The 17,036-nt window shown below is 37.8% G+C and overlaps 1 protein-coding gene across 5 annotated transcripts in view; it reads right to left on the minus strand.

Moving 5' to 3' along the window:
• Positions 1-218: 218 nt before the first annotated feature.
• Positions 219-17,036, minus strand: part of PDCD1LG2 (programmed cell death 1 ligand 2) — a 55,494-nt gene continuing 38,676 nt past the window's right edge. For 4 of the 5 annotated variants that reach the window (XM_069090771.1, XM_069090775.1, XM_069090772.1 and 1 more), the window contains 2 exons: positions 10,432-10,566; positions 219-1,010 (listed from right to left, as the gene is read on the minus strand). In XM_069090771.1, coding sequence (XP_068946872.1) covers positions 997-1,010; positions 10,432-10,566 — 149 coding nt within the window. In that variant the 3' untranslated portion in view covers positions 219-996. The remainder of the gene's footprint in view (positions 1,011-10,431; positions 10,567-17,036) is intronic. The other variant, XM_069090774.1, reaches the window with a different exon arrangement.

Genomic DNA, 17,036 nt, shown 5'->3' on the forward strand with positions numbered 1-17,036 from the left:
ATAGCATAGACATCTCAAACCCAAAATGAGTACAATAGAATTTATCTTTTCACCCAAACCCATCCTTGAGAGCAATTTAGACATGGCTGCCACATTAACACTTCCATATTTTCAGTCAATATTCATCATTGGGTGGAAAATGAGAATTGTTCTTGGAGAAATTACAATCATAAATACATGATTTCACACTGAAAAATGACAGACCCAACCCAAGTTGCTATAGATATTTTTGAATTTACGTCAATTTTATTATATAGTTTAGAGGACTATTACATAGTTCCATATTTTCTCTTTGGTAGAGTATCTTTAGAGGGCTCCCCGAAGGTCTGTAGTTTCTATATGTACATTGTATCCTTGTACTTGTTGGTTCCCTGCTGTGCAGCTCATAACCTGAATTACAATTCAAGTAACTCTTAGATTATGGAGGAGAGACCAAATATTATCCTTTCCCCAGTAGAGGGAGTCTCATTGGCATGCTGTCAATTCTTATACAAGAGCAAAGGCCAACTCTTCTCTATTCTTGAAATTTGTCCTGTCCAATAAATTTGGGGGAAAATGGTTCTTTTCTTTCAATCCAGTAGTGATGGAAAAGAGCCTCAGACTGGGATCAGAGGCCACCAGGTCCTTACCCTTTCCAGAAGAGAAGTCAAACGACCAGTAGGGTTTTCTTTCAAAGTACAGAAACCCAAATAAACATGAATTGAACAAAAAGGTCAATATCCAAGATACCATTGCTATTTACTGTCCAGCAGTATTTAGCACCTTTGTAACAGCTGGTATCAATAAACTTAAGAAACATCATGGCCAGGCTATATATCACAAGGATTTGGAGAGGTTTAGTGCTATGCTCTTGCTGTTATCCAAGATTCAGCTAACTTTTTGTGGGTTTGAATCTAAAGTGCTGTGCTGTTCAAGTTTTTTGAAAAGTGCAAGCTGCAGGTGTAGCAAACTAGTCTCTTGAGTCTGTCAAATCAGAAAAATCTCCAACTCTTGAGGTCACAGGTCCAGACCTGAAAAAAAAAAATAAAGATAAAAAAATTTTTTAAAGATCATCAGGGTTTTTTATTCATTCATTTTAATAAAAACCTTAAACTTTGGCAAAATTTTAAAAAATAACTCCATCCATTTTAGTATTTGGGGGCAGCATGGTGCAGTGGAAAGCATACTAATGGTAGGGTCCTTTGATTTCTGACTTCAAGGGTCCTGTGATCTGTGGCAAAAACACTCTTGTGGGAACAGAAAAGGTCACAGAATGTGTTGTCAAGGATATGGCTGTTGCAAGCATTTTGAAATAGAGCCACCGTTACACAACTGTGTGGTTTTCTGTTTTGATGAAAAAACTACTTGTGATGTGACCCAAGACCTTTTCCAGAAGGATATGCAACACAGAGACCAGGGAAAACTGTCCAGGTAGCCATACTCCCTTCAAGCTAAACTATTCTGCCACAGTGAAATATCATCTGATTCTCTTGCTTTCTGTCCTATCAACTCAGTCAGGTCCAGAGTCATTTTATAAGGACCAGTTTAGAAGGGATAGCCAAAAGCTTGGACTTACACTGCTTTTATTCTCTGCCTGAAGGTAGCCTCATAGTATAAGAGAAGTTGGGGTCCTTGGGACTATTGCTGCTCCCTTTATACATCCATCTGCATCTTATGTGCCCTTCCTCCCTGAGTTTTGTTAACAACTAGTCTAGCATTTTGAGGAGTCTAATTTAATTTCTAATTTGCTTTGTGGCATTGGGCAAGTCACCTCACATCTCTAAACCTCAGTTTCCTCACTGAAAAAATAATCTCTAAGGTCCCCTTCAACTTTGACATTCTGTGATCCTAGAAAATAACTGCTCTTAGAAGTTTTGTTTTGTTTTGTTTTGTTTTTAAAGCAATTAGGATTAAGTAACTTGCTCAAGGTTACACGGCCAGTTATTTTGTGTGGGTGCCAAGTACCTGAAGCCGGAACCGATTCCGAGGCTTCTGACCCCGGGGCCAGTGCTCTTACTCTCTGTCACCTGGCAGCCCCTCTCAGTTTTGTTCCTTTTTAATGGAAAGAATGGAAGATGATAAAAATGATACCAAAATTTAGACTCTCCTAAGCTATTCTGCATGTTGTCTTATCTATTTGAATGTAAGCTTCTTGAGGATAGGGATGGGTTTTACCTTTATTTTGTATCCTCTAATGCTTAACACAGTGTCTGACACATAGTAAACATTTAACAGATACTTGACTAATCAACTGGATGACTTCATATCTATTTACATAAACACAACTGGGAATGGACCTAAATGGCAATATCCAATGGAATGAGGTTAGACACAAGGAAAACTTTCGAAATGGAAATGTTCTTAAGAAACTGGAATGTGTCCTGAAAGGGGATTGTGGTATTGTCTTTCCTAGACTATGTTAGGGACAGAACTTCTTGACAACATTAGGTACATCACTGTTGAGATGAAGAGTGAGGAACTGGAAAAGCACTGAATCATCTAAGTATGCAGGGCAGACAGTGGTAAGAGCCATAGAAAGGCTCTTTCCTACCATGTTTTCCCACACTCTCCCAGCCCCATGCCCAGGCAGAACTGTGAAATTAGTACTTCCCACCTCCCTCATTCAATCCAGACCAGTTTAACTGATAACAAAGGTGTGATCATTTCCAGGAATATTTGTTCTTTAAAGAAGGACTGCTACTGGAGAGAAAGGGTCCAAATGGTTCCAAAGGGAGGACTTGTGTCATATCTTTCATTACATCTCCAGTGCCTTAGCACAATGCTTGACACAATGCAAGGCTTAATAATTGTTGAATATTTGTTAAATATAGGCTTTCCTGGAAGAGAATCCATAAAATAAAACTGGAAAAAGGTAGGTTTGAGCTGATTGTGGATGGCCTTAAATTATACTTTAAGGAATTTGTATTTTATTCCATAGGCAATGTGGAACCACTACAGTTTTGGGTTTTGGTTTTTTTTTTTTTTTTTTGAGATGTTTTGGAAACAAGCAGCCACTGGAGTAAATAAGATATATACATAGAACCATCCTGAAAATGGTGTCAAACTGACCTGAGATGTGAGAGTCATGCAGAAGAGTGAGCTCCAGGCATTATTCACAAGCCCTGAGGCAATTCAAAGTAAGAACCATAAAACTGGAGAGGATCATAGCATTTTAGAATCTTAAAGATCTCTCCAAAGCTGTAAGACTGGAGAATTTGTCAGGATAGGGCTGGGGATAGCAATGATAAGTCAGTACTGTTTTTATGTTTATTCATTACATATATTCTGTTGAAAACATCAGGGTCTCATCTAATGACTGAAGAAAGATAATTAAATCTGAGAATGTTATGCAGCCAGGATTAGATAAATGTATTAATTCCTTCATTTATTTTCAGTGAGCTGCACAGAGTTGATGACCTATAAGACTTTGGGGCATTTCCACATCTATTTAAATCTGAAGGTCAAGATCACTGGGTAAAATATTTCAATTCCTCATTAGTCAGTGGCCAAGAAAACAGTGTATTATATCAGGCCCCACCAGGATGAGAACTAAGCTCATGATTTTTATCATAATCCTCATGAGAAGTCATTTCCAGTTCAATATTTGGATAAAAATTTTTTATCATTTCAAGGTCCTAGTCATTCTGGCTGCTGGTTCTTTCCAGCTTTACTTAAAAGTTCATGATTTCAATCTATGGCTAGAAAAACGCTTATCAAACTACATATGATCTTTGGTCTCTGGCACCTACATTCTTTCAGGGGAGCAGATGCTTTGCATGCATTTACATATAGTTATATACAGCTTGAAAAGAGAAGAGGCAGTGGGGTGAGAAAGAAATCTGCAGAAATAAACAAAAAGCCCCAAATCAACCTTGCGTGCAAACCTGGAGTCCCCAAGTTTGAAGCATAGTGGTTTAGGAGAAAGGGCTCTGAATCCCCCAACTGTTTCTCCCTTCTGTTCTTGATGTTCTCTCCCACCTCAGTTATATCTCCATATTTGTTTAATAATAATAGCTAGCATTTCTATAGCACTTTAAGGTTTACAAAGAAATTTATGTAACATGTCATTTGATCCTCACAAGAACCTGGTGAGATAGGTGCTATTATCACTCCCATTTTACAGATAAGGAAACTGAGGCAGGTTACAGGACTTATCCATGATCACATAGGTAAATTTCTGAGGCAGGGTTGGAATTCAGATCTCCCAGATTCCAAGTCCACCACTCTGAACACTGAGACACCCACGCTGCCTCTTTTTGCTTCTTGTATCCTCCTAGCTCCTTAAAGGGACAGAGTATTGGTTTTCATTTTGCCTTTGTATCCCCGGCAGCTAACATAGTCATTGCTCAGAAGGAGGTGCTTAATAAATCCTTGTTGGATCTGCAACATATAGGTTTTCGAGTCAGAGGACTTTGATTGAAATTCTGGTTCTGTTACTTGATACATGTGAGACTCTTGCCAAATCGCCGAGTTAGTTTCTTTGTACAATGAAGGCATATGTAGAGATTCTGGACATGGTTAGACTAGGTCCTTTCCAGTTTTAATCTAATGTGATCTCAAGTTATGTGGAAATTACGTGTGACTTTAAAAATGAATTTTGATTGAATTCTGAACTCATGACTGATCCAGAAATGACTGGTAAAGGAAATACTACTCTCTCAGGAAGACTAGAGTTACTTGTTTCACAATGAGGGGAAAGAGCATCTGAAGAGTCACATTTACATCCTCTCCAATGATTCTGGCCTTTGGCCAGGCTCTCCACTAAAAGACAGTGGAAAAAGCATTAGCTCAAGATTTAAAGGACCTGGGTTTGAATCCCTCATCTCTTACTGCCTACCTATATGACTTTTGGCATTCCTTTAACCTCCACAGTTAGTCAACCAACAAGCATCTATTAATCACTATGTATCAGGTACCACACAAAATGCTGCAAATGCAAAGGAAGGCAAACATATGCCCTGTCCTCAAGGAGCTTACAGTCTAAAGGGGAAGACAACATGTAAATAACTAAGTATATTTAAGACATATACAATCTAATGGGAGTTGATCTCAGAGGGAAAAGTGCTAGCAGCTAGGGAGACCAGGAAGTCCCCTGAAGAGGGTGGAACTCGAGCTAAATCTTAAGGTAAGTCAGGGAAGTCAGGAAGGGAGGCTAGGAGGGAGAAAATTCCAGGCATGGAGTACAGCCAGTAAAAAGTCATGGAGTGGGGATGAAGAGTCCTGTGTAGGAGCAACAAGGAGGCCAGTGTCATTGGATTTTAAAGTAAATGGAGGAGAGTAGATCATTAAATAACTGGACAGGTAGGGGTGGGTCAGATTATAAAGGGCTTTAAAAGCCAAACAGAGGATTTTATGTTTGATCCTTTGGTAACAGGAACCTCTGTAGTCTGTTGAGAAAAGGGAATGGTGAAATGGTCAGACTTTTAAAAAAAAAAATATTTCACTTCCTTCTCAATTACACATAAAAATAATTTTTAAAACATTTTTTGTTTTTAAGTTTTGAATTCCAAATTCTATCCCTCTCTCCCTGCCCCCCCCCCAGATGGTAAGCAATCTGGTATATGTTATATGTATACAATCATGTAAAACATTTCCATATTAGTCATTTTGTGCACAAAACTTAGAAAGGAGAAAGAGAAAAAGCAAGAGAAAGCAAGAAAGGGGAAGAGAGAAAGTGAAAAATAGGATGCTTCATTCTGTATTCAGACAATATTAGTTCTTTCTCCAGAGGTTGGATAGCATTTTTTATCATGAGTCCTTCGGGCTTTGGTCAGATTTTGTTTGAGGAAGGTCACTAGCAACTGGTGGAGGATGGAGTGGAGACAGAAGGGATTTGAAGCAGGGAGACCAACCAAAATATGAGCACCAATTCTGGGAAACCAGACTGAAATGTCTTAGAAGGGCAATAAGCAAGTGCCTTTTGGTAAATGGCACAATTTGGAGGCAGTGCTGAATGATCCTCACATCCTTGGGTTTGAAGGCAGCCTCAGTAGACAGTGCTGAGCACCTTCCTTGAAATGAGGTGATAGTCTGTACCTCTACCATGAAGATTGTAATCCCACCTAGCTCGAGGGTGGTGGTGAAGATTAAATGAGAAAAAGTATTAGAGCACTTTAAAATAAAAGGTATGAGGTGATGGTCTCAGTCTATTGAATAAACGAAACATTCCCAACCATTTCTAGTATTCAAGGCCTTCTAGAATCGGGCTCCAACTGTCTCATCATCTTGTGATGGGGCTGAGAGATTGTGGATGAGAGGTTTCTGTGGCACCTTCTACCACTAAGATTCTGACTATTGACTGATATTGATGTTACTATGCCTCAGACGCCATCCTTGCTATCTAGGGGAAGACTTTCTATGAATCCCTTAGAGTTGAACAATAACTGCTTGTTGCTGTTAGAGCAATTTTGTAGTGATAACAAGAGCTGACATATTTCTATGGCATTTAGAGTTTTCACATTATCTCATTTGAGTCACACACATACGCGCGCACACACACACACACACACACACACACACACACACCCCTATGAGGTAGATAGAGAAGGTCTTATGACCCTCATCTAGCCACCCAGAAATAGAAAAGTTAAATCACTTGGCCCAAGGTCATATAGCTAATAAATGGCTGGACTGGTCTTGGGACAGTGTCCTGACTCTAAATCCACTGCTGATTCTACTAAACCACAGCTGGTGTTCCATGACACAAAGTATCTTGGCCACAAACAGATATCTATAGCAGGAAAGTCCAATTTACAGTATAAAACTGTTCAGTTTCCCATTGTTTATTATTAGAACAGTGTCACATTTCCCTATTTGTGTTGACAGAGAAAAAGATGTGAAAAAAGGAAAAAAAAAGTTTGTGTCCATCTATAGTTAAGTTCACTTCCCTGTATAGTGTGGCAATGTATTTGTCTTTTGTGTCTGGGAGAGAGAAATGAGTCAAGGTTATATTCGTTCAAAGAAGAAAAAGTGTTTTAATTTCAGGAAAAGAAGTTAAATAGTTGGGTAGTAGGGTATAGTGGAAAGAATATTGAATTTGGATTCTCAGGGTTCAATTCTGACTTTGCTGCTATGGTACCTATGGAACCTGAAGCAAGAACTATTTGAGTTTCACTTTCTTTGTCTAAAAAGTATGGTACTGGAGTAAATAACCGTTAATGTCCCTCCCAGTTCTATTTTCTGTGACTCTGTGACAGTACCAAAAAAGAAGTACATATAAATAAAGTTTAAAAATATCTGCATTGATTTGGGATCACAGATTGAGCTCAACTCTCAAAACTAGTCCTATGTAGTACTATCAAATAGTTTCCTTTGCGTCTTTCTCAATATCCTTTCATGTACCCTTCTCTCCAGGGTATCCAGTGTCTTGAATGTTTACTGTTGTGATACTCCATGTAGAATGACTTCCTTAGGCACTGCCACTTCTCCAATGGCATCCCTCCCTCTTTCTCTCACTTTTAAATTTCCTTTGTCTCTGGTATTAGAGCATAAATTTAGAACTGGAGAGGACCTCAGAGGTCATGGGGTTCAACCTCCTCATTTTATAGATGAGGAAACTGAGGGACAGAGAAGTTTTGGTGGGAAGGAACTAACCTGCAAGTATAAACTGAGGGTTATCCTTCCTGCAGAAGAAAAGAGATTTTTTTCTGAACCTCTAAATATTGTACCACTAGAGATATTGGTGGGGGGGGGTAGGAAAGGAAGAGGGAGAAATATAATTCTAACTCGATTCCACTCTGGAAGATGAGGAAGGGAAGGGAACAAGCATGCAGCCATGTTCTTTCTCCTTATTCTCTCAAGGCAGAAATCATAGTCCAATGGAGAGGAATAGACCAGATTCTAGAGATAGCTATCCATGCCTCCCATGAACTGCATCTCTATATTTAGATAATTGATGAAGACATAGATACCTTACATCGATGCATATATCTTACATGTATAACATGTATATCTTACATGATAACTTGGGATAGGTGAGAGGAAAGGGAGTGGAAACACTACATAGCCATTCTGTGTACATAGAAAACACTTTGCAAAACTTACAGTGCTATATACATGTTAGCTGCTATAATTATCATTTTCATCATTATTATTATAATATCTCTCAAAGATTGCAGGGACAAAAGGCTCTGCTACTTCTTCCCAAGTTGAAGAGTTAATTCTTATGGCTTTGAGCCAGAGATGATGGATTAGAGTTAATCATGGACAAAATTGACAAAAAGACTATGTACATTTTGGACATGGTCAATGTGTGGATTTGTTTTGCTTGGCTGTGCTTGTTTATTATAAGGTAGAGTTTTTTAAATCATTTTTTTGTTGGTAGGAGGTAGAATTTGGAAGACGAGGAGAGTGAGTGATAATGTCATATATGGCAGTAACTGTGCCAAGAGGAAACAAGTTCAGTATGGTCTCTGCAGGACTATCCTGTAATTCTTCCTCTTTAAAACAAGGATTTCTCTTACCTTTTCTCTCTTTTTTTATTAATTTATTTTTAGTTTTCAACATTCATTTCCACAACATTTTGAGTTCCAAATTTTCTTCCCATCTCTCCCCTCCCCCTCTACTCTTTTTTTTTTGCCCTCATCCTCCCTAGCCCCTCCCAGTTCTCTGTACTTCACACAATAAGTAGTGGGGGCTCAAGGTCCCTTCCAGCCTAGTCAGCAAACTAATGGACAAAAATTAGGGTTTTATCTCATGATGAACATAAATATAAAAATAATGACTAGGCTAATAAAAGAAACAAAAATAAAACTAAACAATTATCCAATTGGAGTATCATATGATAATATATATTGTTTTCCCTCCTTATTTTGGAATGGGGAACCAGCACTGTGGTCCTTTTGAGAGACTAACTTGGTTCTGATAAACAGATTGTTTAGGAAAGTACCAGACATACCCTACCAACTCTCTTGTTGGTTTTGTAGACAGGGGCCTTTCATGAAAGCCAGTGACAAATATATAGGACCCAAATCTACTAGCTAGGAAATAAAAAGATCCTAAGATCTAGAGCTGGAATGAACCATTAGGCTAACCACTTAATCTTAGAGATGAAGGCAGTAAGTCCTAGGGAGGGAAAGTGACTTGCCCAGGGTCACAAAGGTGGTTCATAGCAGAGCTGGAACTCTCTTGCTCTCATTCCAGCATTGAACACTATTAACATCATGGCTGATTTTCCATTTTGCAGGGTTTTAGTCAAAGGAACTTTCTTTTCCTACTTTTTCTAAGAGTTCAGGACAGAGTTAAGCAAGGGGGCCAGCAAGATGAGAGAAAAGAAAGACCATGCAGGGTGCCCCTTCATTTTTATTTCTATTCATGTCCAAACACCTGACCCAAATTATGGTGGAGCAATATCCTTACAAGGATTTTCTAGGAAATCTAACAGTGGGGAGAGTAAGAGATGAATTCTTCAGGGAAATTAAAATCAAGCCACCCTTGAGGGTTCTGTAGGGTGCTTGATCTTATCTCTTCTATAAGGAGCACTGGTCTGGGAGGTGGATGACCTAAATTCTAAGACTTGGGAAAGGGATTCGACTGTTTTGCTTGGCCTCAGAGCAGCAGAACTGGGAAAAATATGTGGCTGTTTCACATAAGTAGATTTTGGCTCAGAATAAGAAAAAATTTCTTAAGAATCAAAGTTGCCTGGGTGGCCAGATAGCACAGCGAGTAAGAGCACCAGCTCCAGTGTCGGGATGACCTGGGGATCAAATCTGGGCTCAGATACTCAGCACCACACCCAGAAATAACTGGCCATGTAACCTTGAGCAAGTTACTTAACCCCAATTGCTTTAAAAAAAAAAAGAATCAAAGTTGCCTATAAATGTAAAAATGGACTGCCTCAGGAAATAGTGAGTTCTTTGTTACTGGAGGTCTTCAAGTGGAGACTAGTAAGGTTTAGGGGAGATAGCAGCTGAGGTCCCTTCCATGCTGAGACTCTATGCCATTACGTACTCTGAAAGGCTAACACTGACCAATACAGTCCTCAGAGCCAGCAGAATTACTCTTTTAACATCTGGATCTCATAAACACTTACATATCCTTGGATCAGAGAGTGAGCAGAACAAGACAGTCATGCTTTAAGGAACAGAACATTCCTCTTCCCCCCCAAAAAAATTGTTTTTAAATTGAAAGGAAAACAAGTGTTTGCTTATGAAAGATCAGCATCAACTACTTTAGGGGAAACACTATGAGAACATCAAATGAAAACTAGCAGATCAGAGTGGAGTTTATAGTGTCATGGAGATGTAGAACAGAGAGCTAAAAAGGTCCCTACTGATTAGATAGTTCAAACTCAATTAATGAGTTTGAAGAAGAGGCTGAATGCAAAGAAATGAAGTGACTTGTCAGCTATTAAGGATCAGAGCCAAGATTGAATGCCTGATTTCCTGACTCCTGCAAAGTCCAGTGCTTTTTTCATTATGAGTCAAAGCAAGTTATAGAGGCAATGGAGTTTACCTGTTCTGTGTGAGTCCTTTGGGCAAAGTTGTCTTCTAAGAAATATCAGGGCCGCCACAAAAATCAAGATGATGATGAAGGTGGGAATGAAAATATAAGTCAGGGGTAATTTTTCATCTGGAATTTCTGGTGGATCTGTAGAAATAAGTCACACCAGAACACTGTTAACAGATGGCCAGTTTCAACAGGTATTCTGATACATACCATCACCAACTACACTGGGCTACCTGCCTCATGCCACCTACCATGCTGCTAAGGTACTCAGGAATTGCGAGGTGAATTGGATTGGGTCAAAAAACAGTTGGTTCTTGCCCTCTAGGAGTTTATAATTTACAAAGAATTTTTGAGCTGCTCAGGTGAAAGGTACTTTTGAGGGAGGATTCTGGGAAGATGGTGGAGTTGGTCAAAAAACTTTCAGCTCAGGGCGGCCAGGTAGCACAGCGAGTAAGAGCAACTGGCCCCAGTGTCAGGATGACCTGGGATCGAATCCAGGCTCAGACACTTAGCACCCACCCAGAAACACCTGGCTGTGTAACCTTGAGCAAGTTACTTAACCCCAATTGCTTTAAAAAAAAACTTTCAGCTATCCAAATTTCCTCCACAAAAAAAAAAAAAAACCAGTACATTGGCCTCAGAGCAGTAGAAAAAACATGGGGTAAAGCATTATCTTCCTATGACATTTTGAGAAGACCTCAGGAAAGATGACCTCCAGGGGTGGAAGTTTGGTCTTAGTAAAGTACAAACCTCCAGGGTGGCTCCACAGAATCAACAAACAACAAGCCCTGGGAGCAGCTGGGGTTGGAAAGCAGTCCCAACCTTAAAAACATTCATCTCACTGATAGAGTGGGGATCTGATTGCTGAGTAGAAGTCTGAAGGACCTTTTATTGTTGAGGGAAGCCAAGCACAGCTGTGCTGACTTGACATGTTCTAGGTTAGGCTGGGCTGCTGCTGTGGGGGAAAAGGAGCTAGCACAGGCCAGGTGAGTGTAGTAGCACTGGGACAGAGACATGGCTGCCTGTGAGTACTTGAAGGAGAGCCGAGTCCCTGGTTTCAGTTTCAGGGCAGAGAGGACATCTGTAGTTTGTATCCATCAGTGGGACCACACAGGGAACAAGATCATTTGTAGGACAGGATGGTTGGGGGCCCTAGCTGTGGCTTAGGAGTAGAGAAGAGAGTCCAAGTTTGAGTCATGGGACAGACCTCAGAAAATAATAGTAAGAAGGGCCTGAGGCTTGGGACATCATTCCTCATACCTCAGGATGAGAACTTGATTACACTAATAGCTGCTAAAAATAAAATAAAACAAAAATAGACAAATAAAAATGAGTAAGCAAAAAAGAAAGAATGCAACCATAGTTACCATGGGGATAGAGAAGATATGGGTTTATGTTCAGAGGGAGATAAAGGAAAAACTACTTCTTTTTCAATGTGAAACATCAAATGACTTTAAGCACAACAAGGATTCTTAGAAGAACTTAAAAAAGGACTTTGAAAATCAAATAAAGGGTGGCTAGGTGGTGCAGTGAATAGGACACTGGCCTGGCAATCAGGAGGATGTGGGTTCAAATCTGACCTCAGACACTTAACACAAAAACTAGCTGTGTGACCTTGGGCAAGTCACAACAACAATTGCCCTCCAAAAGGCAAAAAAATAGATAAATAAATAAATAAAAATAATTGTTTAAAAAATCAAATAGAAAAAAAATCGAGAAAAAAATTAGAAAAAATAAGAGTAATACAAGAAAATTATGAAAGGAAAGTCATCACTGTGAAAAAGAGAATAAAAATCTTAAGGAAGAAAATAATTCCTTGAAAATGAGAATTGGGAAAATGGAAGCCAATGACATTCTAAGATACCAAGAAATAATAAAACAAAATCAAAAGAATGAAAAAATAAAAGAGAATGTGAAACACCTCATCAGAAAAACAACTAATCTGGAGAACAGATTGAGAAGAAATAACATAAGAATAGTCAGACAACCTGAAAATTATGGTTAAAAAAAGAATATTGATACAATATTACAAGAAATTATTGAGGAAAATTGCCCTAAAGTTCTAGAACAAGAAGGCAAAGCAGAAATAGAAAAAATATCAACTGATCACCACCTGAAAGAGATCCCATGGGTAAAACTTAACAGGAATGTCATAGCCAAGTTCCAAAGCTCTGAGGTTAAGGAGAAAATATTGGAAGCAACAAGGAAAAAAAAAAACAATTTAAATATCATGGAGCTACAGTAAGGATTACACAAGACCTAGCAACTACTACATTGATGGACCAAAGGTCTTGGAATGCTATATTTCATAGAGCAAAAGAACTGGGGTTAAGACTAAGGGTAACTTACTCAGCAAAGTTAAATATACTCCTGAATAAAAAAAAAGGACATTTAATGAACTGAATAATTTTCAGGTATTTGTGACAAAAACAGCAGAACTTAAGGGAAAATTCAACATACAATATCTAGGAGAAATGTAAGGTAAACATTAAAGACAAGGTCAAATTGTTTATTTCGTGTATATGAAAATATCATTGCTCTCCTGACTCTCATTATTTGGATAGTTTGAAAGAAAGGCTTGGGCTGAGGGGTCATTCTAAAAATAAAACTGTGTAGGGAGAGATAAAAGGAGTAATTATCTCATACAAATGAGGTATAAAAGGAAAAACTGATACAGAGGAAACTAGTAGGGGGGAGGGTAGGTAGTGCTGGAATCTTACTTTCATTAGGAATGGGTTAAAGAGGGGTCAACATATGTATCTAGAAGGGTATAAAAGTCTTCTAAATTCAGAAAGAAATAATAAGGTAAGGGGAGAAGATGGTGGAGAAGATAAGAGAGGAACTCTGGGAGGGGTGGGTAGGATAAGGAATAGGAGGACAAGGTAGTAGGTAGAAGTAAAGCAGAGGAGTGAAGGATAGGAATTGGGTAAGATAGATAGTTCAAAAAAATAGGAAGGAGAAAAATAAGACAAATAATTATTGCTTAGAATGTGAATGGGATGAATTTACCCATAAAATAAAAATGATAGCGGGTTAAAAATTTGAATTCAGCAATATGTTGCTTTTAGGAAATACTATAGAATTATATGAGAGATAACACACAAAGGTAAAAAAAAAGGTCAGTAGTAGAATTTATTAAGCTAAAAAAAAGAAGAGATAGAAATCATGATCACAGACAAAGTAAAAGCTAAAATATTTAATCAAAAGAGAAAAATAGGGAAACTACACTATGTGTCAGCAATATTATTCAGTATTGTTTTATACCATTTAAAAGAATTAGACAGTATAAAATACCCGAGAGTATACCTGCCAAGACAGACACAGGAAATATATGAACATAAATATAAAAATGCTTTTTATATAAATAAAATCAGGTATAAATAATTGAAGTAATATTTCTTGTTCATGAATAGGTAGAGCCAATATAGTTTTGAAACATGATAATTTTACCTAATGAATCTATTTATTCAATGCCATTACAATTAAATTATTAAAAAATTATCTTACTGAATTAGAAAAAAATAACAAAGTTCATTTAAAAGAACAAAAAGTCAGGGACTTCAAAGAAACCAGGAAAAAAGATGTAAAGGAAGTAAACTCAGTAGTATCAGGCTCTAAACTATATAAGGTGAGAGCACTGTTGAGATGTAAAATGGATAATTTTGATTATTTTAAATTAAAATTTTCTTGTACAAATAAAACCTGTGCAGTCAAGAATAGATGGAATGCAGAAAATGGGGTAAAAATTTTCATAGACAGTCTTTTAAATAGGATATGGTTGTGTTAGAATACTGTTGTGATGTAGGAAATGATGAGCTAGTTGATTTAGAAAAGCATGGAAAACTTGGACTTATGAAGGAAGATGCTATCTACCTTTAGAGAAAAAGATGACAGGTATGAGCATAAGCATAGTATGGTCTTACATATGTGTGTATGAGTATATATGTATATAATTATAGATATGTATGTGTGTGTGTGTATATATACACACACACATACATATACTTATATCTGTGCTTAATTGTAACCTTCTTTAGGGAGGGGGGTGGGGAGAGAAGGGACAAATAAAGTTTAAAATGCACAGCAGAGAACAAAAGAAAACCTACAAGGAAAACAAAGAAAAGCTGGGCAGTATTGAAAATAATGTGTAGTATTTATAAAATAGGTTTTCTTGAAATAGAAATTAGTTTTATATTAAGCCCTCTCTTATGTTCTGCTATGTACATGGCAGGTTTTTTTCTTCTTTTGTATTTGTTTAAAATAAATTTTTAAAATTTCAAAAAAAAAGAAAGAAAAGAAATCTGCTTTTAAAAATAAACTTGCAAGGAAGAAATTCCATTTTAAGCAAACAAACAAAAAAATGATCCAAGGATCCAAATATTATGTTAAGGTAATGCTAAGTTAACTCTGGGACTGCTAGAACTTGAATATATCTTAAATCATTCCATAAGCTGCTGAGGTACACTTGTTCACAATTTCCACTTAAGCTTGCCTTGATGATATATTGAGAAGGACTGTCAGCCACTCCAATTATGAGAAGAATGTGGTCACCCTAAGAAGCCAAGAACAGATGTCTGATAGGGATATATTAGGTAGAGAAGGGGCAAACAAGTCTAAGTACAGTGGAGTGGAAACACATGAAGCATTTTAGGAAGCAGAAATGAAGAGGTTTGAAGGTGAGGTAACCGCAGGGAAGTCAGTGATAGTATCAACACCAGGAAACCATAGAACTGCAGGGGCACTATCAGCTACCATAGAACTTTCCTGCCCTTGCATAGATGTCGACACAGTCCTTTAGGGGAAGGTGTTGGGGGTGGAATGACCCAGCACCAGTGACATCCAATCAACAGATATTCAATGAAAGTCTAAGGCATTCACAGAAGGAAAACTTGAGGGCAAGGACCGTTTAATTTTTGACTTTATATCCCAGCATACAGTACAGTGCCAGACATGGGGTAGGTTCTTAATAAATGCTTCCTGAGTTTAATTGAATCATTGAAGCTTATGCCTTGCTCAAAAGAAAAAAGGTCAGATGGAAGAGGTACGGTATTAACATTATGTCAGAAAGATATGGAAATCCATGAATCTGAGGATGGATACATGAAACAGCATCTGGATGAGCATAAACAGAAGGGAAAATATTGTGGGTGTATACTACTGGTTATCTTGCCAATAGGAGCATATATACAAATTTCTCTTGAGAGATATTACAAAAACCCAGAGATAAAAAAAAAGGAACAGACTCATAAGCATATAAATATCCAGAGCAGCAGTTGGGGGGGAGAGGTGGGAGTGAGGGAGGAGGTTGTAGTAAAGACCTGGAAAATAAGAGAGAGCCCATCAACTGGAGAATGGCTAAACACATCATGGAATATGAATGCAATCATATCATTGTGTTGTCAAAAATAGCAAAAAGGATGAAGTCAAAGAAGCCTAGGAAAGCTCAGATGAACTGATGCCAAGCAAATGGATAGACTTGGGGGATCAGTTTATACACTGACCATTATATTATAAAGAAAAACAACAGCCTTGAAAAATGTAAGAACTCTGATCAGTACAATGACCAGCCAAGACTTCAGAAGACTAATGATGAAGCATGCTTCCTTCCTCTTGACAGAGAGGTGGTGGTCTAGAGATACAGAATGAGGTATACATTTTTGGATATAGCCAGTGTTTGTGGATTTTTTTTTGATTGACTATACTTATTTGTTACAAGGTAAAGTTTAAAAAACACTTTTTTTTTTGTCCAGGGTTGGGGATGATAGAGGGAGATTTTGGGGGAAGAGAGAGGGTAGTAATAGAGATGCTAAAAAAAGAAGAAGAGAAAAAACAAAAGTGCTAGTATAGCATTTCTTAAAATGCACAGAAGAGAATATAAGGAAGTTCAATTGAAGACATAACCAAGACAAGTTTTGGAATTAATGTGTTGTATTTATTAAATACTTTAAAAAACTAATAACTACATAACTGATTCGTGGTTTCATATAAATCCCTAGTTTTTGGTCCTTTGTATATGGACATGTTTGTTAAAGTGTTTGCCAAGTTAAGAATAGCAAAAAAATGAAAATTAAAAAAAATTTTCCAATTAGCACAGAAACAAGACATGATAGGAACAATTTGGATATCTACTTGAAGTCTCATTCTGCTGAAAAGCAGAGAATCTGACAAGTGCTTTACCTGCTAATGTCTCATTACCCAGAAAAATAGAGGAAATGATGAGGTAAGTTACTATTCTAGATCTAATTCTCACCAACAAGGAAGAATTGGTTGGTGACATGGAAATGTTGGGAACCTTGGGAGAAAGTGCTCAAGTAATTTTAGAGTTCACAATAACCAAAGAGGAAAATACTGTGCACACTATCAAAGTCACTGGTGCAGCCTTGAAGGTATGAAGAGGGAGAAGAATAATCAAGGGCACTCTGAGAAAGAGCCATACCCATTTCTATTGTCATATAAGAATGGTTGAAGGAATTGGAAAGGTTTATCCTGGAGAAGAGAAGACCTCAGCAAAGACAAAGCTACTGTCTTCAGTTCCTTGAGGGATGTTATCTGGAAGAGAGATTAGGTTCTTTTCATGGCTTCAAGTGCCTAGACTAAGTCCAATGGCTAGA

Source organism: Petaurus breviceps, unplaced genomic scaffold (assembly GCF_028583685.1).
Source record: "Petaurus breviceps papuanus isolate PSGF00001 unplaced genomic scaffold, PetGlider_PUasm1.0 187, whole genome shotgun sequence".
Classification (NCBI taxonomy): Eukaryota; Metazoa; Chordata; class Mammalia; order Diprotodontia; family Petauridae; genus Petaurus; species Petaurus breviceps.